This window comes from Onychostruthus taczanowskii, unplaced genomic scaffold, assembly GCF_017590055.1.
Source record: "Onychostruthus taczanowskii isolate IOZ18803 unplaced genomic scaffold, ASM1759005v1 scaffold84, whole genome shotgun sequence".
Lineage (NCBI taxonomy): Eukaryota > Metazoa > Chordata > Aves > Passeriformes > Passeridae > Onychostruthus > Onychostruthus taczanowskii.
The window spans coordinates 1,653,389-1,678,442 of NW_024506332.1; the positions used below are offsets into that span (position 1 = coordinate 1,653,389).

The 25,054-nt window shown below is 61.3% G+C and overlaps 4 protein-coding genes and 1 non-coding gene across 5 annotated transcripts in view; 2 read left to right on the forward strand and 3 right to left on the reverse strand.

Annotated features, from left to right (window-relative positions):
- The first annotated feature begins 272 nt into the window (after positions 1-272).
- MAK16 (MAK16 homolog) lies at positions 273-4,791 on the forward strand. The gene is made up of 10 exons (XM_041424951.1): positions 273-443; positions 758-807; positions 1,020-1,129; positions 1,385-1,449; positions 1,766-1,917; positions 3,010-3,064; positions 3,159-3,233; positions 3,661-3,774; positions 3,908-3,964; positions 4,212-4,791. Exons 1-10 carry the CDS (start codon positions 429-431, stop codon positions 4,398-4,400), a joined length of 882 nt encoding a protein of 293 aa, XP_041280885.1. The 5' UTR covers positions 273-428; the 3' UTR covers positions 4,401-4,791.
- Positions 4,764-8,653, reverse strand: TTI2 (TELO2 interacting protein 2). Its single transcript, XM_041424734.1, has 7 exons — positions 8,199-8,653; positions 7,802-7,988; positions 6,745-6,837; positions 6,261-6,445; positions 5,765-5,908; positions 5,174-5,336; positions 4,764-4,891 (listed from the first exon to the last, which is right to left on the reverse strand). The coding sequence occupies exons 1-7, from the start codon at positions 8,651-8,653 to the stop codon at positions 4,811-4,813; spliced, it is 1,308 nt and encodes a 435-aa protein (XP_041280668.1). The 3' UTR covers positions 4,764-4,810.
- A 663-nt stretch (positions 8,654-9,316) lies between these two features.
- On the forward strand, positions 9,317-9,411 carry LOC121346829. The gene has a single exon (XR_005954122.1). It is a non-coding gene; the product is annotated as a small nucleolar RNA U13 (small nucleolar RNA).
- A 915-nt stretch (positions 9,412-10,326) lies between these two features.
- On the reverse strand, positions 10,327-16,813 carry RNF122 (ring finger protein 122). The gene is made up of 6 exons (XM_041424954.1): positions 16,789-16,813; positions 12,261-12,417; positions 11,685-11,730; positions 11,481-11,522; positions 10,869-10,951; positions 10,327-10,432 (listed from the first exon to the last, which is right to left on the reverse strand). Exons 1-6 carry the CDS (start codon positions 16,811-16,813, stop codon positions 10,327-10,329), a joined length of 459 nt encoding a protein of 152 aa, XP_041280888.1.
- A 2,249-nt stretch (positions 16,814-19,062) lies between these two features.
- Positions 19,063-25,054, reverse strand: part of DUSP26 (dual specificity phosphatase 26) — a 6,954-nt gene continuing 962 nt past the window's right edge. The window contains exons 2-4 of the mRNA XM_041424953.1: positions 22,166-22,438; positions 20,950-21,158; positions 19,063-19,656 (exon numbers count right to left, since the gene is read on the reverse strand). Coding sequence (XP_041280887.1) covers positions 19,457-19,656; positions 20,950-21,158; positions 22,166-22,344 — 588 coding nt within the window. The 5' untranslated portion in view covers positions 22,345-22,438 and the 3' untranslated portion in view covers positions 19,063-19,456. The remainder of the gene's footprint in view (positions 19,657-20,949; positions 21,159-22,165; positions 22,439-25,054) is intronic.

Genomic DNA, 25,054 nt, shown 5'->3' on the forward strand with positions numbered 1-25,054 from the left:
CTCAGCCAACAAAGCCAGGTAGATCACTGTATTTAACGTGGCTTTGTCAGCTGCAGCTGACAAAGCTCTGAGGGAAGAGCTTAGCAGAGAAACTGCATTTTCTCCCACGGCTCCAGAGTGCAGATTTAACCCGCCCCAAACACATCGCTCGGGGCCCCTCAGCGCCTGTTTGAGCAAGGGGCTGTGTGATCTCCGCCCTGAGGGGGCGCGGCCGCCATGACAGCGCGGCCCGCCCTCCTTCCCGCCCTTTTCCCTTCCCTCAGGGCCGCCGATCTCGCGAGACTTCGCGCGCCCCGCCCCTTCCTGTAATGGCGGCGCCCTAGACCGCGCGGCCGGCGCTCCCATTACGGTCAGTCCGCGCTGTCACCGCCACCGCCGCCACCTCCACCGCCGTCTGTGTCACCGCCGCCACCTCTGCCACCGCCACCATGCATTCGGACGATGTGAGTCCGACCGTTCGTTCGGCCCCGTGTCAAGCGCCCGCCCCGCCGCCGGGCCCGGCCGTGTCCCCGCCGCACGTGGCCGCGGTCCCCTGTCTGTCCCCAGCGCCGCTGTGGCTCCGGGGGGACAGGGGCACCGGGGGTGTGAGTGGGGACTTGGCAGCAGCACGCGTGCTGTGCCTGCTCTTCTTGGGGCGCCGCGCTCTCCCTGCCGGGGGACACCGAGAGAACCCCGATGTTTGTGGGGTCAGAGCCGCGCGGGGACGAGCGGGTGGGGGGTGTCGCGGTGTGTCACCCGCTGTGTGTGCCCCCCGCAGGTTGTCTGGAGCATGCTGGGGAACAGGCAGTTCTGCTCCTACAAGATGACGTGAGTTTGGGGGACGGGGTGGGCTGAGCCCGGGGGGGCTTTGGGGGGATCCAGCAGGGACAGGAACGGGAGGGACGTGCTCGGGTACCCCCTAAAGTGTCCCCTCAGCGCCACCACGGCCACATGTGACAGTCACAGAGGATGGGGTGAGCTGTGGGAGCGGTGGGGTCTTCCTGCCCTCCCCTCATGAGTTCCCTGCCCTTTTTTTGCAGCACCAAAACGCAGAATTTCTGCAGGAACGAGTACAACCTGACGGGGCTGTGCAACCGCTCCTCCTGCCCGCTGGCCAACAGCCAGTACGCCACTGTCCGGGAGGAGAAAGGTGGGAGCAGGGATCCTGCATGGAGGGGGGATCAGCCCTTGGAAGGGGCCCCCAGGGGGGTTTGGAGCCCCCATCCCTGGAGGTGCCATGGGAATGCCTGGACGTGGCACTGGGGATCAGAGGTTGGATTTGATCTGGGGAGTCTTTTCCAGCCTGGATGGTTGTGGGATGCAGTGGGCGGGGGAGGGTGGGTGGCAGTGCCTGGGGGCAGCCTGGCTCTGGGGAGGGGCTCAGGGGTTTGTTGCCTGTTCCCAGGTCGCTGTTATCTCTACATGAAGACCATCGAGCGGGCGGCGTTTCCCCGGCGCCTCTGGGAGCGGGTGAGCTCGGGGACACGGCAGGGACAGCCGCCCTGCTGTCCCCTCAGAGGGCAGGGAGGCTGTTCCAGGGGAGGGACACGGCGGGCAGCAGCAGGAATTTCTCCGTGGAGAGGGTGCTCAGGCATGGAACTGCCCAGGGAGGTTTGGAATTCCCATCCTGGAGGTGGCACTGAGTGCTCGGGGCTGGGGACGAGGTGGGGATCCCCCTTGGAGGGCTTTTCCTAAATGGTTCCGTGACTCTGGGGGCGATGCAGCCCCTCCCAGACGTCCCTGTTTTGTCCTGCTCTGTCACCCAGCCCTTCCCCTGTCCCCGCAGGTGCTGCTGAGCAAGAACTACGAGAAGGCTCTGGAGGAGATCGACGAGAACCTCATCTACTGGCCCCGCTTCATCCGGCACAAGTGCAAGCAGAGGTTCACCAAGATCACGCAGTACCTGATCCGCATCCGCAAGCTGACCCTCAAGAGACAGTAAGGGACACGGGAGTGACCCTGGGAGTGACCTCTGGTGGCTTCTGCAGCCATTGCCCCTCTCCTGAGCCGCTGGCTGCTGGGACATGGAGCTGGTCCCCGTTTTCCTGATCTGTTTAGATGGATCTGACACGGGTGAGGTGCAGGAATGCAGCGTGTAAATGCCCTGAGGGAATGTTCTGAGTGGAGGGACCCACAGGGATCACTGATCCCAGATCATTGATCCCCCAGTGATCACTGATCCCAACTCAGTGATCATTGATCCCAACTTAGTGATCACTGATCCCACAGGGATCACTGATCCCAGCTCAGTGATCATTGATCCCAACTCAGTGATCACTGATCCCACAGGGATCACTGATCCCAACTCAGTGATCATTGATCCCAACTCGTTGGTCACTGATCCCACAGGGATCACTGATCCCAACTCAGTGATTGCAGATCCCACAGGGATCATTGATCCCAACTCAGTGATCACTGATCCCACAGGGATCACTGATCCCAACTCAGTGATCATTGATCCCAACTCGTTGGTCACTGATCCCACAGGGATCACTGATCCCAGATCATTGATCCCGGTCACTGATCCCACAGGGATCACTGATTCATTGATCCCAACTCATTGGTCACTGATCCCACAGGGATCACTGATCCCAACTCAGTGATTGCAGATCCCACAGGGATCATTGATCATTGATCCCAATTCCTGGCCCTGCACTGACACCCCAACAACCCCCCCTGTGCATCCCTGGGAGCAGTGTCCATCTTGGAGCTCTGGCAGCCTCGGAGCCGTGCCCAGCACCCTCTGGGGGAAGAATCCTCCCCTAAAATCCAACCTGGCCCTGCCCTGCCACAGCTCCAGCCATTCCCTGTCACAGAGAGCCGGGATCAGAGCCGTCCCTCGGGAGGAGCTGCTCCTCCTGTGGCTCCTCCAGACCCTTCCCCATCCTTTGGACACGCTCTACCAGCTTTAGATCTTTCTCATCCTGAGGCACCCACACCTCAGGAGGTTCCCCACGTTTGGAATGCTGCAGCTGCTGGCTGTTGCTGCCTGCCAGGGGCTGTGACATTCCCAGTGCCCGTTCCCTGCAGGAGGAAGCTCGTCCCGCTGCGCAGGAAGATCGAGAGGCGCGAGAACAGGCGGGAGGTAAGGAGTGCCCCGTGTCACCTCGTGCCACCTCGTGCCACTGCTGCACACCCTGCTGCCCCTGGGCCTCACACAGCTGCTCTGTGTTCCCTAGGAGAAAGCCCTGATTGCTGCCCAGCTGGACAACGCCATCGAGAAGGAGCTGCTGGAAAGGCTGAAGCAGGACACGGTGAGGGTCACACGGAGCTCACAGCGTCAGCTGCCCTGGGGAATGGGGGTGCCTGGCTCCCCAAAACACAGGGAGCCCCCAAAGAAAGGGCTGCCCTCCTGCTCTGTGCACAGGGAGCCCCAAAACATGAGGGCTGCCCTCCTGCTCTGTGCACAGGGAGCCCCAAAACATGAGGGCTGCCCTCCTGTGCACAGGGAGCCCCAAAACATGAGGGCTGCCCTCCTGTGCACAGGGAGCCCCAAAACACGAGGGCTGCCCTCCTGTTTGAGCCCCAAAACAAGAGGGCTCCTCTCCTGCAGGAGTGTGGGCTCAGAGGTGGGAAGGGGCTGATCCAAACCTCAGGCTGATGCTGCCCCATGCTGTGACCCCCCATCCCAAAGTCCATCTCCTTCCTGTGGCTTATGGAGAATCCCATTTTTCCTTTCAGTATGGAGACATTTACAACTTCCCCATCCACGCCTTTGACAAGGCTCTCCAGCAGCAAGATGCAGAGAGCGAGAGTGAGTCGGATGCAGAGAGGGAAGAAGATGATGATGATGAGGTAAAGCTTCCAGCCCTGCCCTGGGGCTGAGCTGGGCTGAGAAGAACTCGGGACAGCTCAGAAAAACCTTGTGGTGGCCTTGGTGGCTCTTGGTGCCACTGCTGTGCTCAGTCCCTGCCTCTGTTCCTTGCAGGACGTGGATAAAAGGGAGTTTGTGGAAGCAGAGGACAGCGAGCTCAGCGACTTTGAGGTGGGTGAAGCACCAGGTACAAACTGAGGCCGAGCTGCACGGGCACCTCCACCCTTGGGTGTCTCTGGGGACGGGTAAGAGGCAGCAAAATCAGCTGTGGGAGAGAACTGGACAGTGGGAGCCCAGCCCAGCTCCTCTGGAGCCAGCGATTGTGCAGTGGGATCGTAATGAGGTGATTTTGGGGAAAGAGGAGGTTTAGTTGCACAACCTGCTCTGACATCACTCTGCTCACTCAATTCTTCCTCAGGACATGGATAAGTTGGAGACAAGCAGTGAAGAGGAGCAGGAAAAGGAGGAAGAAGTAGAGCAGAAAGCCTCCCACTCCAAATCTAAAGGGAAAACACCCCTGAAGGGCCCAGCCAGGAGAAAACGTCCCTACATCGAGATAGAGTACGAAGAGGAAACTGAGCCCAGCACCAAGACAAAAGCAGCCTGAGCCCTCCTGACCCTTTTGTACTGACTGACAGAACTCCAGATGTGTCACCAGAGTGGGACTCCAGCATCTGTCACCCACCTCCCACCCCTCACAGGACCCTCAGAACTCCTGGTTTGATACTCCATACATTTTCTGGGGTTTGTGTCCCGAGCCCAGGCAATTGCAGTGAGTTTGTACATCTGGGTGAAGCCCAGCTCAAAGGAACATCTCCCACCTCCTCTGCAACCTCAAAAAGCTGAGCCCAGCCTCTGCTCCAGGAAGGGCCCTGGCCTGGGGGGCTCTGCTGCTCCCTGTAAGGCTGGAGAAACCTCAGCTGTGTTTGGGGAGGTGTAGGGCTCACAGGTGGGACAGGAACGACAGAACTTTCAATAAATACAACACTTTTATTGTACAAAAGGGGGTGAGCAGTGTCAGGTGCTCTCCTGCACCTTCCTGAGGCACTCCCGCACCCGGTTCTCCTCACAGCTGCTGTGCACCCCTGCCAGCAGCACCTGCAGGGGCAGAGCAGCATTGCCAGTGCCCTGGCACTCTGATGGTGTCACCCACCCTCCCCAGCCCTGGGGGGAGCACAGCACACCCTGAGCCCATCAACAGCCACCGAGCCACTTTCAGTGCTGCTGGGGAGGGGGGAACCCAAACTCCTGCTGGGGTGAGAGGGAAGAGGGCTCTGGCACCCCCAGGGAGCCCTGGCACCTCCAGGGAGCCCTGGCTCACCTTCACCTGGCCCTGGCACCCCCAGGGAGCCCTGGCAGCCCCAGGGAGCCCTGACTCACCTTCACCTGGCCCTGGCAGCAGCGATCCAGCAGGATGAGGCACTGGGTGGCCCTGTGCAGCAGGGCAGCCCTGACGGGCTCGGGGGTCGGGCCCTGCTCCGTGTGAACGTCCCAGAGCAGCCTCAGCAGGGCCTTGAGGAGCACGGGGAGCCTGCAGGGCATCCTGCAAGGGAAACAGCTCATCCCAAACCCTTCCCCAGCTAGGGACGGCACAGCCTGGGGCTGCTGTGGGGCAGGATTGCTGCCAGGACAGCCCTGGACAGGCAGGAACCTCGGGATGGTGGTGGGGATGCTGGCACTGCACAGCCCAGTCCACAGCACAGGGTTTACTCCACGTTGGTTTAATTTCTGTTTTTGGAATAGCACAAGTTGGGTCAAAATGAGGACCCAGCTTAATTTTGGAGCCAGGTTTTTCAGTAATGCCAGTGAGTACTTCCTGGGACATTTTCCCCTTAGGATTTCAGGGCCTTTTCCTCAAGAAAAAGTAACTTTGGGTCTTAAAGCAGAAACATCCAGGATAGGAATGAAACATTCACATCAGGAGGGGTTTCCAGGACAGCTTTTCTGTGTGTAATCCCCCCACAGAGGTACCTGGGCCAGGCATGCTCTATGGTGCACTGCAGGGTCTCCAGGATTCCCAGTCTGGCCTCTTCCCCGGGGCCATCAGAGACCTCCAGGTAGCCCAGGATGACTCGCTCCAGCCTCTTCAGGTGCCTCACGATGAGGATGCCAAGTCTGGTGGCACAAACACACCCTCAGCAGGGAGAATAGATCCCCTGGATCCCAAAAACACACCCTGAGCAGGGAGGATGCCCTTGGATCCCAAAAACACAGCCTGAGGAGGGAGGATAGATCCTTTGGATCCCAAAAACACAGCCTGAGGAGGGAGGATAGATCCTTTGGATCCCAAAAACACACCCTGAAGAAGGAACATACCCTGTTATCAAGCCCAGGGCCCATCCCTGGATATCATGCCCAGGTGCAGCTCCCACCCCTTCAGAAAGGTGGGCAGGACCCCCAGTGCAGCTCTTCACCCCTCCAGGAAGGTGGGCAGGGCCCTCAGGTGCCGCTGTCCCCTCTGCCTCACCTGGTGACGAAGGCAGGCAGGGTCCCTGCGTAGACCCTGCGCAGTGCCAGCCGGTGCTCGGCCTCCATGTGGGTCAGCACCAGCTGCAGCACCTGGTCCCAGGGGGAGGTGGCTCTGCCGTGGCCCTGGCGCCGCTGGCATCGCTCCAGGATGGGCAGCAGGTCCAGCAGGCACAGCAGCACTGCCTGGTGTGGGGACAGATGGGGAACGTGAGCTCGTGCTCTCTCCAAAAAACAACAAACCCCAACCCTGTGGCCACCCGCTGAGCTGAGTGCTTCAGAGCTGCTCCCTGCCCGCCTGGAATGGGGCAGGAGGAAAGAGCTCTTCCCTCTGTGGTGTTTTCCTGGAATCCACGGAGTAACTTTGTCCCCAGGCTGGTGACAGCCTGGCTGCACTGTGACAGGGAACAGGCTCAGCCTCCTGCCTTAACCTGAGGGGCTGCCACCACCCCAAGGCACCCCAAAACTCAGGGCAGCCGTCCTACCTGGATGAGAGGGGCCTCCCGTGAGTACAGGTGGTTGTAGAGGGCGTGGAACACCACCTGGGCCCTGTTGAACTGGCACAGATCCGCCCCTGGCTGCAACAGCACAGAGCAGGACATTACTCCTGGGCAGCACAGGAACCTAAACCCTGTGTGAAGTGTGAAGAACTGCTGCAAATGCAGGTTAAATCCTGCCAGTGCCTTCCCAAAGCTGGGGAGTGGGAGGAACTGCTGGAAATACAGGTTAAACCCTGCCAGGGCCTTCCCACAGCCTGGGGAGTGTGAGGAACTGCTGCAAATGCAGGTTAAATCCTGCCAGTGCCTTCCCAAAGCTGGGGAGTGGGAGGAACTGCTGGAAATACAGGTTAAACCCTGCCAGGGCCTTCCCACAGCCTGGGGAGTGTGAGGAACTGCTGCAAATGCAGGTTAAATCCTGCCAGTGCCTTCCCAAAGCTGGGGAGTGGGAGGAACTGCTGGAAATACAGGTTAAACCCTGCCAGGGCCTTCCCACAGCCTGGGGAGTGTGAGGAACTGCTGCAAATGCAGGTTAAATCCTGCCAGTGCCTTCCCAAAGCTGGGGAGTGGGAGGAACTGCTGGAAATACAGGTTAAACCCTGCCAGGGCCTTCCCACAGCCTGGGGAGTGTGAGGAACTGCTGCAAATGCAGGTTAAATCCTGCCAGTGCCTTCCCAAAGCTGGGGAGTGGGAGGAACTGCTGGAAATGCAGGTTAAACCCTGCCATTCACCAGCAAGAGAAGTTAGGAATCTGACCCACATGAGGGAATGGCTGGAGCTGTGTCAGGACAGATCAGGCTGCATTTTAGGGACAGGTTCCTTCCCCAGAGGGTGCTGGGCACTGCCCAAGCTGCCCAGGGAACAGACACAGCCCCGAGGCTGCCAGAGCTCCAGGAAACACTCATGGATGATTGCTGGGGTGTCTGTGCAGGGCCAAGGCTGGGACTCGGATCCCTGTGGGTCCCTCCCAGCTCAGGACATTCTGTGCTTGCCCCTCCCTTCACCCAGCAGCCCAGAGGCTCCACGCCCTCCCTCGGTCCCTCACCACGTTGAGGACGATGTGGTGCAGGCAGCGCACGCCCAGCACTTTGTTCTCCTCCTGGAAGTCGTCGGAGAGGAGCAGCGCGGGCGGCAGGACCCGCTCCAGGTGCGGGCACAGCCAGGGCCGGCTGACACGGAGCAGAGCCCAGGAGAACACGTCTTTGGAGGCAGGATTACGCTTCCAGGTGTCTCTGGAGAGACAGGCACAGCTCAGGGAACACACAGTACTCATTTACCCTCCACTTGAGGCTCTCGGCTGGCAGCAAACCCTGACAATCATCCCCCAACACCTTCCATTTGTAAACCTCCTGGTTTCATACTTATCATGTCTTGAGCCTCAGAAATTTCCCAGTATTGCCTACAGAGACCCTCCAACCACACCACACTCCCTCCCCACTCACTTGGTTAACTCCTGCTTCAGCAGCCCCATCACTGCTCCGAATCTTCCTTCCTCATCCCCCTCCTTTCCCCGCAGGAATTCCTCCACGGACCCGCAGTCCGCAGCCCGGACCAGCCGCTCCAGCAGCTCCTGAGCCACCGCCCGACTCCTCGCCGTGGTCCAGGGCCTCTCGTCTTTGTGCGTGACAGCAAAGATGAACGCGTGTCCCAGCACCTTGCGCGGGACGGGCCCCGCCGGTGGCTGCTGGCTCCGGGCATCTTCCAGCTTCTGCAGGAGCAGCAGGAACACGGCGCCAACGCGCTCTGCCCGCTCCGCCACGGCCTCCAGCTTCGCGTCCCGGCCGGGCGGCTCGGCCCCGTCCTGCTCCCGGCGCGGCGGAGCCGCCAGCTCGCCCAGGGCCGCCGCCAGCTGGCCCAGCGCCTGATCCGCGCTCGGGCCGCTGCTGCCACCGGCCATGGCCCCGCGCCGGCCCGAAACCCCGCTACGAACACACACACATCGCTGCGGCAGCGGCGTCCGGCGGGAGCGGGGACCCCGGGACACCCCCGGGATTCCTCAGGGACCCCTGGGACACGGCAGAGACCCCCGAGCACCCCGGGATCCCCTCAGAGACCCCTGAACACTTCGGGATCCCCTCACAGACCCCCGAGCACCCCGGGATCCCCTCAGAGGAGACCCCCAGGACCCCTCAGAGACCCCCGAACACCCCGGGATCCCTTCACAGACCCCCGGGATCCCCCCACAGACCCCCAGGATCCCTCACAGACCTCCGGGATCCCTCAAAGATCCCTGAGCACCCCCGGTCCCGTCACCGCGGCGCCGCCGCCACCCGCACCACGCGCGTAAACTGTCGCAAAACCGCCCGGTTGCCGTAAAGCCGACGGCGGAGCGGGCGTGGTTTCGTGTGCATAAATTAGCATTGCTAATTAAGAACGGCGGAGCGGAATAGGACCGGCTGTACGGGGCGGGAGAGAACGGAAAATGGCAACAGAAGGGTCAGGAAGAACGGCTGAGAGAGGATAAAACAAAAACCGGGGAGAGCTGAGTGGGCCAGTGTGTCGCCATGACTTCCAGAGCGGTGGCGCGGCGGTAGGGGCGGGCGCGGCCGCCATTGCGGCGATCCTTCCGGTTCTTGGAAATGATGAATGGGCGCGGCACGCGGCTGCGTGACGTGTGCACCCTGCTGTTACGACGTTGCACAGTCCCATCTGACCGCCGGGGGGTCCTGACGTCGCCATGACGTCATTTTAAGGTCTGCATGTCAATAGAAGAGAAAGCTTAGGACTGCTGTGGGTGACGTCATTGCTGATGTCATCCCTGGGAGCGGGCCGCAACTAGCGAAATTCGATAACTAGGAGGATGTTGTGGGGTGTATGATGTCACTGCTGACGTCATCCCCATGGCGTGTGAGTGCCTGTGATCAGCTCTGTGATGTCACCGCCACATCATCTCCTTCCCGTGTCGATAATCGGCGGAAATGAGCGAATTAAAGAGTGTGCACAGTCCCTGGGCTGTCTGCGACGTCACTGCTGATGTCACGTTCTCTCGGATGTGTCAAAAATCACCGGGAATGGGCGAATCCGGGGGGGCTCACCCTGATGCGGGCACAGCCTGGGGGGTGGCCGGCCCTGGAGGGGTCAGTGACGTCACTACTGACGTAATCATCTCTTAGACGTGTGAAAATTGGGGAAATCGGGAAGATTCGGGGGGTTCTGCCCTGGTTTGGGCACAGTTTGGGGGCATTTGATGCTATTTTGGGCACTTTGTCACCACGTCGAAGGGTCACGATCTCCTCGGGCACCTGGGGGGGCTCAGCATTCCCCCGGGGACCCCTGACCCATCCCCGCAGCACCCACAGCTCAGACGGGCTAAAAAACCCCTCCATTTAATAAATTTTTACACCAAACTGTACAATCCCTCTGACCCGCGGGACACAGAAATAACTCCGTGCAGCAAAGGGGGGCTCTGAGACCCCCACCCGCAGCCCGGGCTCAGCTTCCCGCCGGGAATTCCGGCTCCACGGGGAGCGCAACCCGGACAAGGACAAACCCCCAGCCGGGAAAGCGCGGATCCCTGCAGGGGGAGCGGGGCAGGCGGGGCGGATCCCGGCGGATCCCGGCGGGGCCGCCTCACAGCAGCTCGTCCAGCAGGGTCCCGATGCCGGCGCGGGGCTGAGCGCGGGGTTTGTTGCACATGGGGCACACGCAGCGAACCTCCAGCCACTTCACCAGGCACCTGCGGGCGGGAATTGCGGGGAAATGCCGATTCCCGCCGGGAATTCCCGGCACTGCGGGCAGGAATGAGGGAATGCCGATTCCCAGCGGGAATTCCCGGCACCTGCGGGCAGGAATGAGGGAATGCCGATTCCCAAAATTCGGAATGCCGATTCCCATTGGGAATTGCAGCCACCTGCGGGTAGGAATTCGGGAATGCCGATTCCCGCCAGGAATTCCCGCAATTCTAGCAGGCAGGAATGCGGGAGTGCCGATTCCCACCGGGAATTCCCGCAATTCCAGCAGGCAGGAATGCGGGAGTGCCGATTCCCACCGGGAATTCCCGCAATTCCAGCAGGCAGGAATGCGGGAGTGCCGATTCCCACCGGGAATTCCTGCTGTTAGGAATTCGGGAATGGCGATTCCCGGCGGGAATTGGCCGCTCCCGGCGCACTCACTTTCTGTGGAAGGCGTGCTGGCACGGCAGCACCCCCAGCTCCTCCTTCAGCCGAAAATCCTCCAGGCAGACGGCGCAGGTCTGCTGTGGGAGGTGAGACGGCGGCTGAGGGCGGCTGTGAAATGCCACGGCTCGGGAAATCCCGGGAATTCCCAGCCGGGAGCTCAGCCCAGTCCCCAAACCACCCGCGGGGAGGGATTCGCTCCCGATCCCGGCCCGCACTTCCCCAGGGCACGTCCCGGGCCTGTCCCGAGCTCCCAGGGTTATCCCAGTTCATCCCAGCTCCATCCCCAGCCTGTCCCTGCTCGTGAACACAGGGAATGTGTCCCGAGGGTTATCCCAGTTCACCCCAGCTCCATCCCCAGCCTGTCCCGAGCTCCCAGGGTTATCCCAGTTCACCCCAGCTCCGCCCCCGGCCTGTCCCAAGCTCCCAGGGTTATCCCAGTTCACCCCAGCTCCATCCCCAGCCTGTCCCGTGGGTTATCCCGGTTCACCCCAGCTCCATCCCCAGCCTGTCCCGAGGGTTATCCCGGTTCACCCAGCTCCATCCCCGGCCTGTCCCGTGTTCCCAGGATTATCCCGGTAAATCCCAGCTCCATCCCAGCCCGCTCACCCCGTGCACGCTCAGCCTGCGGGCGTCGCCTTTCAGAACCACCTGCGGGAGAGGAGGGGCAGGATGTCACACCAGGATGGCCCCGGCAGGAGCGGGATGAGCCCGGGGCAGGGGGGTCCGGGCAGGGGGTCCCGTCCCAGCGCTTTGGAACGAGCAGGATCGGTCCCTGCGATTCCCCGCTCATCCCCAGCCCCCCGGCTTTACCTCCTTGTACCCGAAGCGCTCGCTCTGCGCCTGCTGCCGCAGCTTGCTGGGGAACGGGGACAGAAAGGCACCGTCAGTCTGGCAGCCAAAAATACCCGGGAGTTCCCCAAAACCCAGGGGAACGCGCCCCTCCCGCCCGGGATTTGGGAGCGGCGGCTCCGCTGGTGCGGGGGCAGCCCGAGCTGGAGCCCGGGGGTGCCAGCGGTATTTCTTTGCCTTCGGGAATCGTATCCCCAGCAGCTCCCGGCCCCGCCGCGACCTCGGCCGGGGAAGGGAGCCTGGCACAGAGCCCCGGCCCCAAAACGCGCTCCCAAAAACGCCTGAGGGATGCAGGGGACAAGGCAGGGCTGAGCCGGCCCTGCAGGAGCAGCAGCTGTAGCCTCGGCTTTTGGGGTTAAAAATAGCAGGGAAAGGCACATCCTCCCTCTCCTTCCCTTCCCTGCCCGCACAATGCGGCCCCCGCACGTTCCCTGGAAAACAGGAGCCCCTTCCTGCCCTGCTCCGGGGGGTTTGTCCCTGTTTTCTGGGACAAAACAGGATCTGGGAGTGCCCAGGCACAGCGAGCCCCCGGCTCACCCGATGAAGTAGCAGCAGACGATGAGGCTGAGCACGAAGATGAAGATGCCGGTGCCGAAAATGACCATGTAGATGTTGAAGGGCAGGTCCTGGAAGGTGATGGGCGGCATCGTGCAGGGTTTACTGGGATAAATCAGCCCCAGGCTGCAGGAGCACCCTTGGGGGGAGGAGAAATTCAGCGTTTAGGTGGAAAAAAGTGAGAGCAGAGAGAGGCTCTGTCCCCTGCGGAGCTTGCCAAGAAAAGCAGCACGGGGGCATTGTCCTGTCCCCAGGGAGTGGCAATGTCCCCTGCAAGGGCAGCAGCCCAGGGTGGCACTGGCAGCACGAGGGCACTGTCCTGTCCCCAGGGAGTGGCAATGTCCCCTGCAAGGGCAGCAGCCCAGGGTGGCACTGGCAGCACGAGGACATTGTCCTGTGTCTGGGGAGTGGAAATGTCCCCTGCAGGGCCAGCAGCCCCCAGAGCAGCCCAGGCAGCTCCATTTCCACAGCCACCAGCCCCTGTCCAGCAGCACCCCGGCAGGATCCGGGCAGCTGGGGGGGCACGAGGCCCCGTTTCCATCTCCAGGGGATCCACAGAGGCCAGGAAGGGATTTAGGGAAGGACAGAGCTGAGAGCCAGCTCAAAAACCAGGAGCAGCTGGCATCGCCCCAGGAGGAGCAGCAAAGCCACAGGTGCCACCCCAGGGATGTCACGCAGGGCTGGTGACACCTCAGCCACCCCAGGAGGGTCCCATGGAGCCCCAGCCCCCTGACACTGCTCAGAGATGCTGCAAAGCCAGGCTCTGACATGGACTAAACCCAGTTTTATGTCTGGGAATGGCTCTGACCCCCCTGGGAGGGGGCTTTGGTTTCTCCTCAGCTCTCCCTGGAAAGGAGAGGAGCCCCCAGCCCCATCTGTGCCCCCCAAGCAGCTCCCAGCCCCTTCCTTCTGCCCTGCACCCTGCTCCTCATCAAACAGCTCCTCCCGCAGCTCTCCTGGATTTAATGACAGCCCGTTCCTCCTGGATTTAATTACAGCCCCTTCCTGGGGAGAGGCTGGAATTTGCCAGCAGGGCCGGGAGGAGCAGCAGAGCCTCCTGCACCGCTGCAGACACCAGGGCTGCTGTGCCAGGGGACAGCAGGACACCTGGCCAGCCAGGGCACTCCCAAATTCCAGCTGTCCCCAGGTGTCACCGTCACACTCTCTGAAAAATCCCTTCACCCAGGGTTTTTCTCCTGGGAAGCTGAGAAGCCTCAGAGAAAAATGAAAACAATTTTATCTCATTTGCTTCTCCTGTGTTTTGCTGCTTTGGAATGTGTTTGACTTCGTCTGGGAACGCAGCAAATACAAGACCCAGGTGTCTGCCCTGCTGGCCTGGCTGAGTACACGTGTCCCAGCCGTGTCCCAGCCGTGTCCCAGCCGTGTCCCAGCCTGGCCCCACCCGGCCCTGGGGACACCATGCAGCCGCCCTGGGGCAGCCGGGGCTGCAGGAAATGGGGTTTTCCTGCCACTCACTTTGTCTGGGAACGCCGCAAATACAAGACCCAGGTGTCTGCCCTGCTGGCCTGGCTGAGTCCACGTGTCCCAGCCGTGTCCCAGCCATGTCCCAGCCATGTCCCAGCCGTGTCCCAGCCGTGTCCCAGCCTGGCCCCACCCGGCCCTGGGGACACCGTGCAGCCGCCCTGGGGCAGCCGGGGCTGCAGGAAATGGGGTTTTCCTGCCACTCGCCCCGGGCTGGCTGCAATCACCAGAGACAATCCATCATCTCCTCAGGCACAGTGGGAAAGGGAGGATTTGTTTGTCAGGTCCTGCTGCTCCTGAGGCCACCAGGTGCAGGATGATGAGACAATAGGAAAGGTTCATTATTTTTTGCTGTTTCCTTGCTGGAAATGATTGAGAAAAGCTCCAAAAAAAAAAAAAAAAAAGAACCAAAACAGAACAAACCAAATCAAATACAGCTCTGACAAAATCGCACTGAGCAAGACATGAGGCGATGCTGGAGCACCTGGGGGCCAGCACATCCCTCCGGGCTCATCCGAGGGCTCAAATTCCAGCTGAGGACCCCTGAGGTGATGCTGGAGCACCTGAGGGGCCAGCACATCCCTCCGGGCTCATCTGAGGGCTCAAATTCCAGCTGAGGACCCCAAAACCACCCCAGGCACCCTCTCCTCCTGCAGCCCCCGTGCTCTGCCCCATCCTTGGGCAGAAATGCCATCCGTGACCCCACGAGGGCCCTTGTGGCACTCACCAGCTCAGGCAGGGCGGGATGAGCCTCCAGAACTCCCAGGCTCCAGGGAAATTCCCTCTGCAGCTCCAGGATGTGAGGAGGAGCTGCCAGGACCTGGGGCAGGGGTCCCTGCCGAGCTCAGCCCCCTCTCCCTCCCCGGGCTGGTTTTGATTAAACCCCCCCTGCCTGCCTGAGCCCTCTGTGGTTTCACTTCAAGGGGAATGGATCAAATCCAGATTTAACCCAGGAAATGCCCCCTGCCACCAGCTCCAGGCTCCCAGTCTGGCACCAGCACCAAACCCCCGAGGGCTGGAGCCATTATTTAATTTAAAAGTTGTTTTAAAATGGGAAAAGAGGGATCTGCAGACACGCAGGTGCCTCTCTGGGCTGCTGCACCAAGGACGCTCGCGGGGAGCAGACTCAGTTTGGCCAGAGAAGTGTTTTTCATGCAAGCTCCCAGAGCTCCTCGTGGAAGGAGCCCAGGCACAGTTTGGCCCATCAGGGCTGTGCTTTGCACCTCTTCCTCCTCCTCTTCCTCCTCCTCCCCACAGAGATTTCACCCAAACCCCCTGTGCTGAGGACACAGAGCTGCCCCAGCCCCGTCCCCCACACCAAACCCCACAGCCTGAGCCCAACCCCACAGCCCAGCCCTCCTCAAACCCCTGGAGCCCCAGCAAAGCCCAGTTTGGCCCCTCAGACCCCACATTTTGATGTATTTCCACTCAGGACCCACACAAATTCCCCCCCTGCACACACACATTGTGCAGGGATTTTGCTGCTCCCTCACCCCGATTCTTGTTCAGTAAAACCCATGGAAAACTCAGCAGGTCATTAAATAAAACCATTCCTTCTCCTCCCACACAAAAGCTGGGCTTTGCACCAGAAATCTGAGCATGGTTTCCGTATGGGTTTTGCTGGGATGCAGGAAAAAAAGCCCAAAACTTTTTCCCTGCAAAAAGCTGCCCTGAAGCCAAGTCCAGCGCGGGGATAAGGAGCTAAAATAAATAAATAAATTCCCCACATAAAATCCCCTGGGTCTGCAAAGTCCTAAGCTACAGGTGAGCAGCAGGAGGGAGAGCTGGGCTGCAAAGAGGAGCTGAGATCCAAGGCCTAATAAACCCTTGAATAAACCCTTTTAGGTCAAAATGTGATTTTCCAGCAGCCCTGTGAAGGCCTTTAACAACACCAAGCTTTGATTTATCAAATATTTGTGGGGCTGGAAGCCAAAGTGCACAAGTTGAGTGCTCAGCCCTGCCTGGGGCTGGGGACAGGGCTGGGGACAAGGCTGGGCTCTGTCCTGCTGTGCCCAGAGCCTCGGGAGGCCCAGAGAGAACTGGGAGTCCCCAATTTTGGAGATTCTTCAGCCTGGGGAGGCCAAAGCCTCTCTGATTTCGGAGGATCCTTGAGCACAGCCAAGCCTGGAGCTGCTGTGGAGCCTTCCCTGCCTGGGGGAGCGGTGGCTCCGTGTCCCCCACGCTGCCCAGTGTCCCCCACGCCACCAGGACACAGCAGGGACGTGTCAGGGGACAGGAAGAGCTGCTGGGTTTATATTTAGCTTCAAAGGCTGCAGCCATTCCATAAATTCAAGCAGCCCAGCCTTTTGTTGCTGGGGCTTGGATGGAATTCCCAGCGCAGCTCCTGGGTCACTAAAACAACCCAGCTCTCGTGAGCCCCCCTCAACTCAGCTTCATGTTCCTGAGGGCTCCTCCCGGCCAGGGGCCCCCAAAAATGAGTTTGCCCCACTTTTGTGGGCACACCAAAGGTTTGAGGTGGGTTTTTTTTTTTGGTGTGAGCAGCCAGTCCATTGCCCCAGGTGCTCTCTCCCGGAGAACCGGGCGGGATGCGCCCCTCGGGGGCACCACGGGGGCACCGGGAACCCCGAGGAGGGGAGGGAGGAGCGGGGAGGGAGCGCCCGGAGCACGGAGCGGCCGGGGCTGACCGGGGATAGCCGGGGAATGCCCGGGGATGCCCAGGGGGATGCCCGGGGATGACCGAGAACGCCCGGGGGATACCCGGGGATGCCCGGAGATGCTCAGGAGATGGCCGGAGATGGCCGGGGGATGCCCGGGGGTGCCCCGCCATGCTTGGAGATGCCCGGAGATGCCCAGAGGATGCCCGGCGATGCCCAGAGGATGCCCGGAGATGCCTAGGGAATGGCCCGGGGATGTCCGGGGGCTGCCCGGGGAATGTCCGTGGATGGCCGGGGGATGCCCAGAGATGGCCGGGGGCTGCCCCGCTCCCCCCGCAGCCGGTGCCCCCCTCCCCGGGCAGCAGGGAGGGGTCACCCCCTGCCCACCCCGCCGGGCCCCTCCCCGCGCTCACCGTGGCACCACTGGAACGGGGGCATCGGGCGGCTCCGTGGGGCCGCGGCTGCTCCTCCGGGCCACGGCCGGGCCCGAAAACCCCGCCCCGGCCCCGCAGCCCCCCCGGGGCCGCCCCCGGCCCGCCCCCGGCGGGTCCCTGCGCTCACACCCCCGGGCCCGCTCCCAGGGCATCACCTGGCGCAGGTGGCACCCGGCCCGGCCTCGGGCCCTCTGGGGCTCCGCGGGGGTCTCGCTGTGAGGTTTGGGACACCACAAGTTAGATATTCCGGAAAATGTCGTTGTTGAAAGGGTTTGCCTCTCCGCGTTGCTCTGGAGCTAAAGGCAGGAGGGAATTCCTGCCTGGGAAGGAGGGAGGGGCTGGGATGGAATTCCCAGAGCAGCTGCGGCTGCCCCTGGATCCCTGGGAGTGCCCACGGAGCACCCTGGGATGGTGGGAGGTGTCCCTGCCATGGCAGGGGTGGAATGGGATGAGGTTTAAGGTCCCTCCAACCCAAACCAGACTGGGATTGTCACACCCAGCCCAGGCTCGGGGACACCAGCCAGCTCAGCGGTGACACACGGGGTGCTGGCACTGCTCCTGGTGTGCCCCAAGGCATGAAGCTGTTCCTGTATGGCCCCCAGCTCCCTGTGTCCCCTTTTCCATGATCCCAGCACAGCTCCAGTCTGTGTGTCCCCTTTTCCATGATCCCACCACAGCTCCAGTCTGTGTGTCCCCTTTTCCAGGATCCCAGCAGGGCCCCAGCTCCCTGTCCCCACTTTTCCCATGATCCCAGCTCCCTGTCCTCCCTTTTCCATGATCCCAGCAGGGCCCCAGCTCCCTGTCCCCCCTTTTCCATGACCCCAGCATGGCCCCAGCTCCCTGTGTCCCCTTTTCCATGATCCCAGCACAGCCCCAGTCTGTGTGTCCCCTTTTCCATGACCCCAGCATGGCCCCAGCTCCCTGTGTCCCCTTTTCCATGATCCCAGCAGGGCCCCAGCTCCCTGTCCCCCCTTTTTCCAGGATCCCACCATGGCCCCAGCTCCCTGTCCCCCCTTTTCCATGACCCCAGCTCCCTGTCCCCCCTTTTCCATGATCCCAGCATGGCCCCAGCTCCCTGTGTCCCCTTTTCCATGATCCCAGCACAGTCCCAGCTCCCTGTCCCCACCCCCACTCCCCCCGCTTTCCATCATGATCCCAGCTCCCTGTCCCCCCCTTTTCCATGATCCCAGCATGGCCCCAGCTCCCTGTCCCCCGCTTTTCCAGGATCCCCGCAGGGCCCAGCTGCAGCCCAGCGCTGCTCCGGGGGCTCTCCGGAAGCTCGGGAAGAATGGAGCTATAACGGGAGCGGGAGGACAATGAGGGCTGGCAGCCGCCAGGGCCGGGGCCACCCGGGCCACCAGGACACCCCTTCCCGGCCTTGTCACCCTCCTGCCTCAGCCCTGCTGCTCCTGGGGGTGTTTGTCACAGCCGGGGGGGCACTGGGAGCTGCCTTTGGGACACTGGCACGGCCACCTCGTGCTGGATGGTGACACTGGCACTGCCAGCCCTGCTGGGTGACACTGGCACTGCCAGATCTGCTGTGACACCGGGACTGCCAGCCCTGTTGGGTGACACTGGCACTGCCAGCCCTGCTGCGGGACACAGGGACTGCCAGCTCTGCTGTGTGACACTGGGACTGCCAGCTCTGCTGGGTGACACTGGCACTGCCAGCTCTGCTGGGTGACACTGGGACTGCCAGCTCTGCTGGGTGACACTGGCACTGCCAGCCCAGCTCTGCCTCCTACCAGGAGCCCCCCTTTGTCCCCACTGCTGGGAAAAAGAGGGGATGACCCCAGGACAGGCCCTGAGCAGGGGCTCAGGTTTGGGCAGGGTCTCAGATTTGGGTGGGATCTCAGGTTTGGGTGGGATCTCAGGTTTGGGCAGGGGCTCAGATTTGGGGTTTGGGCACAGGCTCAGGTTTGGGCAGGGGCTCAGGTTTGGGCAGGGTCTCAGATTTGGGTGGGATCTCAGGTTTGGGTGGGATCTCAGGTTTGGGCAGGGGCTCAGGTTTGGGCACTGAGCAGGGTCTCAGGTTTGGGCAGGGTCTCAGGTTTGGGCATTGAGCAGGGTCTCAGCTTTGGGCAAGGTCTCAGGTTTGGGCACTGAGCAGGGTCTCAGGTTTGATCCCTGCACTGAGAATTTGGGGGCACTCGGGTCCATCTTCAGCCCGAGCACTCAGGCGATGCTCTGTCCCCCAGTCCCGTGCCAGATGCCACCCTGAGCTGTCCCCAGGCCCACGAGGCGTGCCCAGGCTGTTCCTTAGCTCTGCCTTTATTTTCACAGGGCGGCACGAGGCACGGAGAACACCCAAACACCGCGGCAGGAGCTGGCCTGAGCCCACACACCACACCTGACATCACCACAAACACACGGCAGCACGACAGGGGACACACAGAGCCGTCCTGGCAGCGAGGGACACAAACGCCAGGGGGGACAACAAAGCCTTGAAGGTTCCCTGGAGACCACGGGGATGGAGCAGCCGGCGAGGTGGGGCCGAGTCCCTCCGGAGGCGTCTGGGAGCGAGCGGGCTGGGAAGGAGGCCATGGCAGAACTGCAGGTGGAGGGTCTGGGCTGGACCACGGGGGGACCCCCTGAGCTGGGGGGGCTGTGGGGGACCCACAGGCAGAGCTCACACAGTGCCAGCCCCTCAGGAGCTCCTCTTGAGCCGCAGGGCGTTGTCCAGGGCCACCAGCTGGCGCAGGAAGCCGCGGTTGGGGATGATCCCGCGGTGGTCCTTGACCGTCTTTATGGCTTCGACCAGGGGCATGTGGTGGCGGATCATGAGGTAGGCGAGGACCAGGGTGGCCGACCTGCTGACCCCGACGGCACAGTGCACGAGGATCCTCCCTGGGGGGACACGGCGGCTGCGTCACGGCAGAGCCAGGAAAATCCCACGTTTTCAGCCCGAAAATCAGGCCAAAAAACCCACATTTTCAGCACAAAAATCCCACATTTTCAGCACAAAAATCCCACGTTTTCAGCCCAAAAATCCTACTGAGCTGTGCCCTGGAGCACCCAGAGCCGTGGTACAGGTGGGCTGCAGCTGGCAAGGAGGTGAGGGCTGTGAGGAACTGAGGTCACCCTCGTGGCAAAGGGTGTCAGAGTGTCCTGATAGCCCAAAAGGGACAGAACAGGCCCAGCAGTGCTCAGGACACAGGCCGGGGCTGTGACCTGAGGGGACAGTGCTCTCATCCAGCCTGCGCCCTCTGGGGAGGGGGTGATGCCATGAGGGGACACCACTGAGGTGATCCCATCCAGGGGACACCATCATGGTGATCCTGTGGAGGGGACATCATCAGGATTATCCCATGAGGAGACACCATTGGGGTGATGCCATGAGGAGACACCATCCAGGTGATCCCATCAGGGGACACCATCGAGGTCATCCTATCAGGGGACACCATCAGGGTGATCCCATGAGGAGATACCGTTGGGGTGATCCCACAAGGAGACACCATTGGGATTACCCCATGAGGAGACACCGTCGAGGTGATCCCATCCAGGGGACACCATCGAGGTCGTCCCATGAGGGCACACCATTGGGGTCATCCCATGAGGAGACACCATCAAGATGATCCTGTGGAAAGGACATCATCAGGATTATCCCATGAGGAGACACCATTGGGATGAGCCCATGAGGAGACACCATCGAGGTGATCCCATCCAGGGGACACCATCAAGGTCATCCCATGAGGGTACACCATTGGAGTCATCCCATGAGGAGACACCATTGGGATTATTCCATGAAGAGACACCATCAGGGTGATCCCATCAGGGGACACCATTGGGGTCATCCCATGAGGAGATACCATTGGGATGATCCCATGAGGAGAGACCATCAGGGTGATCCCTTCCAGGGGACACCATTGAGGTCATCCCATGAGGAGACACCATTGGGATGATCCCATGAGGTGAGACCATCAGGGTGATCCCATCCAAGGGACACCATTGAGGTCATCCCATGAGGAGACACCATCAGGATGATCCCATCCAGGGGACACCATCCCAGCCTCAAAACACCTTTGTTTCCCAGGATCCTTAACAACAACCACCACCAGCCCACCACCCCATCTCCCCACCCTCCCAGGGCCGCTCCCCCCATTCCTTCTCCCTCTCCTCCCCCTTCCCTCGCCCCGGGACCTTCGTTGAGGGCCTGGTGGATGAAGTCAGCGGCGGGGTAGAAGTAGGGGCTCATGTCGAAGGAGGGGGAGTCGTGGGCCTCGATGCCCAGGTAGCGGATGCCCGTGCCCTCGTAGTAGTCGGCGCCGCCGCGCCAGCGGCAGTGCGAGGCGTTCAGCACGTGGGTGATGCGCAGCTGCAGCAGCTCCCGCCGGTTGGACGCGATGTCTCTGCAGGGACAGCAGGGAGGGGACACCTCAGAGCACCACGAGTGTCCCACAACACCGGAAAGGCTATCCTGGATGTTTTTGGCTGAGGGAGCTGAATGCAAAATCTTGGTGGAGTGTTATGATTCTTGGGTTTTATGGACATCTCACGGCCCTGGCTCCATGGACACCCTCTCTGCACAGCTCTGCCACCTCCTTCCTCCTTTGTCCCAGCTAAATCTCTGCAGGGACAGCAGGGAGGGGACACCTCAGAGCACTACAAGTGTCGCAGAACACTGGAAAGGCTGTCCTGGATAAATGTTTCTGGCTGAGGGAGCTGGATACAAAATCTTGGTGGATTTTAGAGATTCTTGGGTTTTATGGACATCTCACCACCCTGGCTCCTTGGACACCCTCCCTGCACAGCCCTGTCAGCTCCTTCCCCCTTTGTCCCAGCTAAATCTCTGCAGGGACAGCAGGGAGGGGACACCTCAGAGCACTACAAGCGTCCCAGAACACTGCAAAGGCTGGATGTTTTTGGCTGAGGGAGCTGGATGCAAAACCTTGGCGGATTTTTATGATTCTTGGGTTTTATGGTGCTTTCACCACCCTGGCTCCATGGACACCCCACCCTGTACAGCTCTGCCACCTCCTTCTTCCTTTGTCCCATTGAAATCTCTTCAGGGACAGCAGGGAGGGACATCCTTTCTTTCTATTATTTTTAGTATAGTTTTAGTATAGCAATATAATATAATATAATATAATATAATATAATGATATAATATAATATAATATTAATATAATATAATATAATATAATGTAATATAATATAATATAATATAATGAAACACAGAGTCAAGATTCTCATCTCTTCCCTCATCCTGGCACCCTCGAACACAACCCGAAGCTTGGGGCACAAGTTCTCACAGAGCCACCTCGCCTGTGCCGGGTGCTGACACACATCCCCACTCCATAACTACCTCAGGGTGTGGATTCTGTTTCTTCCACGTTATCCCTTCAGCCACACTTACTGGTCTCCCAGGTAGAGGCCTGGCCACACCTCGTCGGCGTGATTGCAGGCGGTTTTGCCGGTGTAGAGCAGCCGCTCCAGCTCGAAGACGCTGAGGATGGGGTGGCTCCCGCGCTCGTCCCGCGGGGCGCGGCTCGGGGACCTGCTGCTGCTCCTGTAGAGCCTGGACAGGAAAGCCATGGGCGCTGCCCAGCCCCACAAGGCATGCCTGTGGGGACGGGGAGGCCGGACGGGGGCCTGGGGGTCACTTCTGCTGCTGCTGCCACCCACGGTCCTGTCGGGGAGCAGAGGAGAGGCCGTCAGGAGAAACCCCCCGGTGAGGGGCTGGGGGTGTCCAGGGAATGGGGCTGGAGCACCAGGAGGGGCTGAGGGAGCTGGGAAGGGGCTCAGCCTAGAGAAAAGGGGGCTCAGGGGGGACCTTGTGGCTCTGCACAGCTCCTGCCAGGAGGGGACAGCTGGGGGGATTTGGGATCTTATCCCCGGGAATAGGGACAGGAGGAGAGGGAACGGCCTCAGGCTGGGCCAGGGCAGGCTCAGGGTGGATTCAGCAGGAATTTCTGAATGGAAAGGGGGCTCAGGACTGGGAACTGCCCAGGGCAGTGCTGGAGTTACCAAGGAACAACTGGAGGTGGCACGGGGCTGGGGACAAGGGCACAGCTTGGACTCGATGATCCTGGAGGGCTTTTCCAGCCTCAGGGATTTTGGGATTATGTGGTGCTGTGATCTGGGACCTCTCACTCGGTCCCTGTTGGCCCAGGGCAGGCAGGTCCCACCCTGCTGATGCCAGAGCATTCCCTACATCCCTGCTGTGACAGATGAGCAATGCCATGGTTGAGTCTCACAGTTAAAGGGCAAATGTCATGGATGTGTTAGGGGAAGTTTTATAGATTTATAGTTATGTTTTACCTCCCTTGAGTTGCTATTATGGGTTGGCCTGGGTTTGGGATATTTGGGAGGGTTGGCTCGTTACCATGGCAACAGCTGAGCTCCAGTCAGTGTTTAATGAAGTGACCTCCACCAGTGGGCAGAACTTTGGGAGGGGTTAAAGGGTCAAAAGGCAAAACCTCCACTGTGTGGACGAGCACATGGTGGGAAAAATCCCCTGCTCCCAGCGCTGTAATATTTTCTCTGTCCAGTCTTCTGCTGTGTTTTTGCTAAGGTTTTAATAAACCTTTTTAAATCTTTTGAAAGCGAGTAGCATTTCTCAGACTTCCAAGAAGGAAGACTGCTGGGGAGAACTTCCAGCTGCCAGGGCTGGGGAGAATTTCCAGCTGCCAGGGCTGGGGAGGAATTCCAGCTGCCAGGACTGGGGAGAACTTCCAGCTGCCAGAGCCTCCACAGGCCCAGCGTCTCTCCAGCCCCACGGCTTTGGGCTGAGGCCACCTTGGCAGGAGCTGCCCTGCCCAGGAGCCCCTCCCGTGGCTCTGCTGCCAGGGGACGGTGCCAGCTCGGGGCTGGCGCTGCCAACCCGCGCTGGGAGGGAGGCGAGGAAAGGCGGCCAGGCCTGGGCACGGCACCAGGACCGGGCAGGAAAAGCCCCGAACAGGTGGAGGATTCCACATGGCACCAGGCAGCCTGGCCCCGGCACGGATCCCTGCGGGGAGAGCGGGCAGGATTAACCCTCCAGGGGCCCTGCAGCTGCTCGGCAGCACCCGGGGCTGCTCTGGGGTGGGAAGAGTTAACTGCAGGCATGAGCAAGCTGCTCTGAGCCAGCAGCTCCTGCAGGGCACGGCCCTGCTCCAGGACCTGCATCATCCGCTGCTGTCACACATCTGCAAGGACCCAGCCAGCCCGGGCAGTTCCCGCTGCCAGATGAGGTCAGAGCGGCCTTTGGGGGCTCCCTTCGCTGCTGCCCCTCCCTCAGGAGGAGAAATGAGAAATTCTCCTTCTCACCTCGCTGCTGCTGCCCTGGAGCTGCCCGGGGCTGAGCCTCCCCTCGCAGCGCTGCCCGGCCGGGCTGGGGGAAGCGACGACACCTCGGTCCCCACTCTGTGACATTCCCGGGACCTCCTCGGTCCCCACTCTGTGACATTCCCGGGACCTCCTCGGTCCCCACTCTGTGACATTCCCGGGACCTCCTCGGTCCCCACTCTGTGACATTCCCGGGACCTCCTCGCTCCCCACTCTGTGACATTCCCGGGATCTCCCCGGTCCCCACTCTGTGACATTCCCGGGATCTCCTCGGTCCCCACTCTGTGACATTCCCGGGACCTCCTCGGTCCCTTCTCTGTGACATTCCCGGGGTTCCAGCCAGCCGAGGAGGAGGAAGGAGCCCCCAGAGCCTCCAGCCATGTCTTGGCAACGCAGAGGAAAACGCGGCAAGGGCAGGGGGGAGCTCGGAGGGAGCCCAGGGAGACGCAGGGATGTCCCCATGTCCCTTCCCTGCTCAGCCCCTGCCTGGCACCCGCGGTGTGCCAGCCCTGCCCAGGTGTCACCCCAGGGCCGGCTCCTCCTGCTGTGACCCAGCCTGGGCTCCTCCAGGCTGGGAATTCGGGCCGGGACAGGCGCCGGGCAGGGCCGAGCTCCCGGAACCTTGTGTGACCTTGGTGGCAGCGCGGCCGCGCGTCCCCAGCGCCGGAGGCAGCGGCTGGATCGTGGGGAGGGCTGGAGCGGCGGAATTCCAGCGCTCCCATCGCCACAGCTGGCTGGGAAAACAGCCATCCCCACCCAGCCCGGGCTGCCAGCCGGGCCCCCAACCCCGGCAGCCCCCGAGGGTCGGGAGAGGCTCTGCCCCCCGGCCGGAGCGGGGAGCGGCCCCCGGCACCTCCCGGGCAGGGCGGGGGGCAGAGGCGGGGGTCGCCCCCTGCTCCCCGGCACCTGTGCCCGGCTGGGAGAGGGGGATGGAGCTGGGGATGGAGCCATGGGATAGGGGGGGTGGAGCTGGGGAATG

Coding starts and splice junctions, on each gene's coding strand:
- MAK16 (XM_041424951.1), top strand. Junction 1,450..1,765: donor CCCGGCGCCTCTGGGAGCGG/GTGAGCTCGGGG, acceptor CTGTCCCCGCAG/GTGCTGCTGAGCAAGAACTA. Junction 3,965..4,211: donor GCGAGCTCAGCGACTTTGAG/GTGGGTGAAGCA, acceptor ATTCTTCCTCAG/GACATGGATAAGTTGGAGAC.
- TTI2 (XM_041424734.1), bottom strand. CDS start 8,653: ATGGCCGGTGGCAGCAGCGGCCCGAGCGCGGATCAGGCGCTGGGCCAG. Junction 6,838..7,801: donor ACCACATCGTCCTCAACGTG/GTGAGGGACCGA, acceptor GTGCTGTTGCAG/CCAGGGGCGGATCTGTGCCA. Junction 5,909..6,260: donor CTGCCTGCCTTCGTCACCAG/GTGAGGCAGAGG, acceptor TTGTGCCACCAG/ACTTGGCATCCTCATCGTGA.
- RNF122 (XM_041424954.1), bottom strand. CDS start 16,813: ATGCCCCCGTTCCAGTGGTGCCACG. Junction 11,731..12,260: donor GTCTGCTGCTACTTCATCGG/GTGAGCCGGGGG, acceptor CCCGTTCCCCAG/CAAGCTGCGGCAGCAGGCGC. Junction 10,952..11,480: donor GCAGGCTGAGCGTGCACGGG/GTGAGCGGGCTG, acceptor CACCTCCCACAG/CAGACCTGCGCCGTCTGCCT.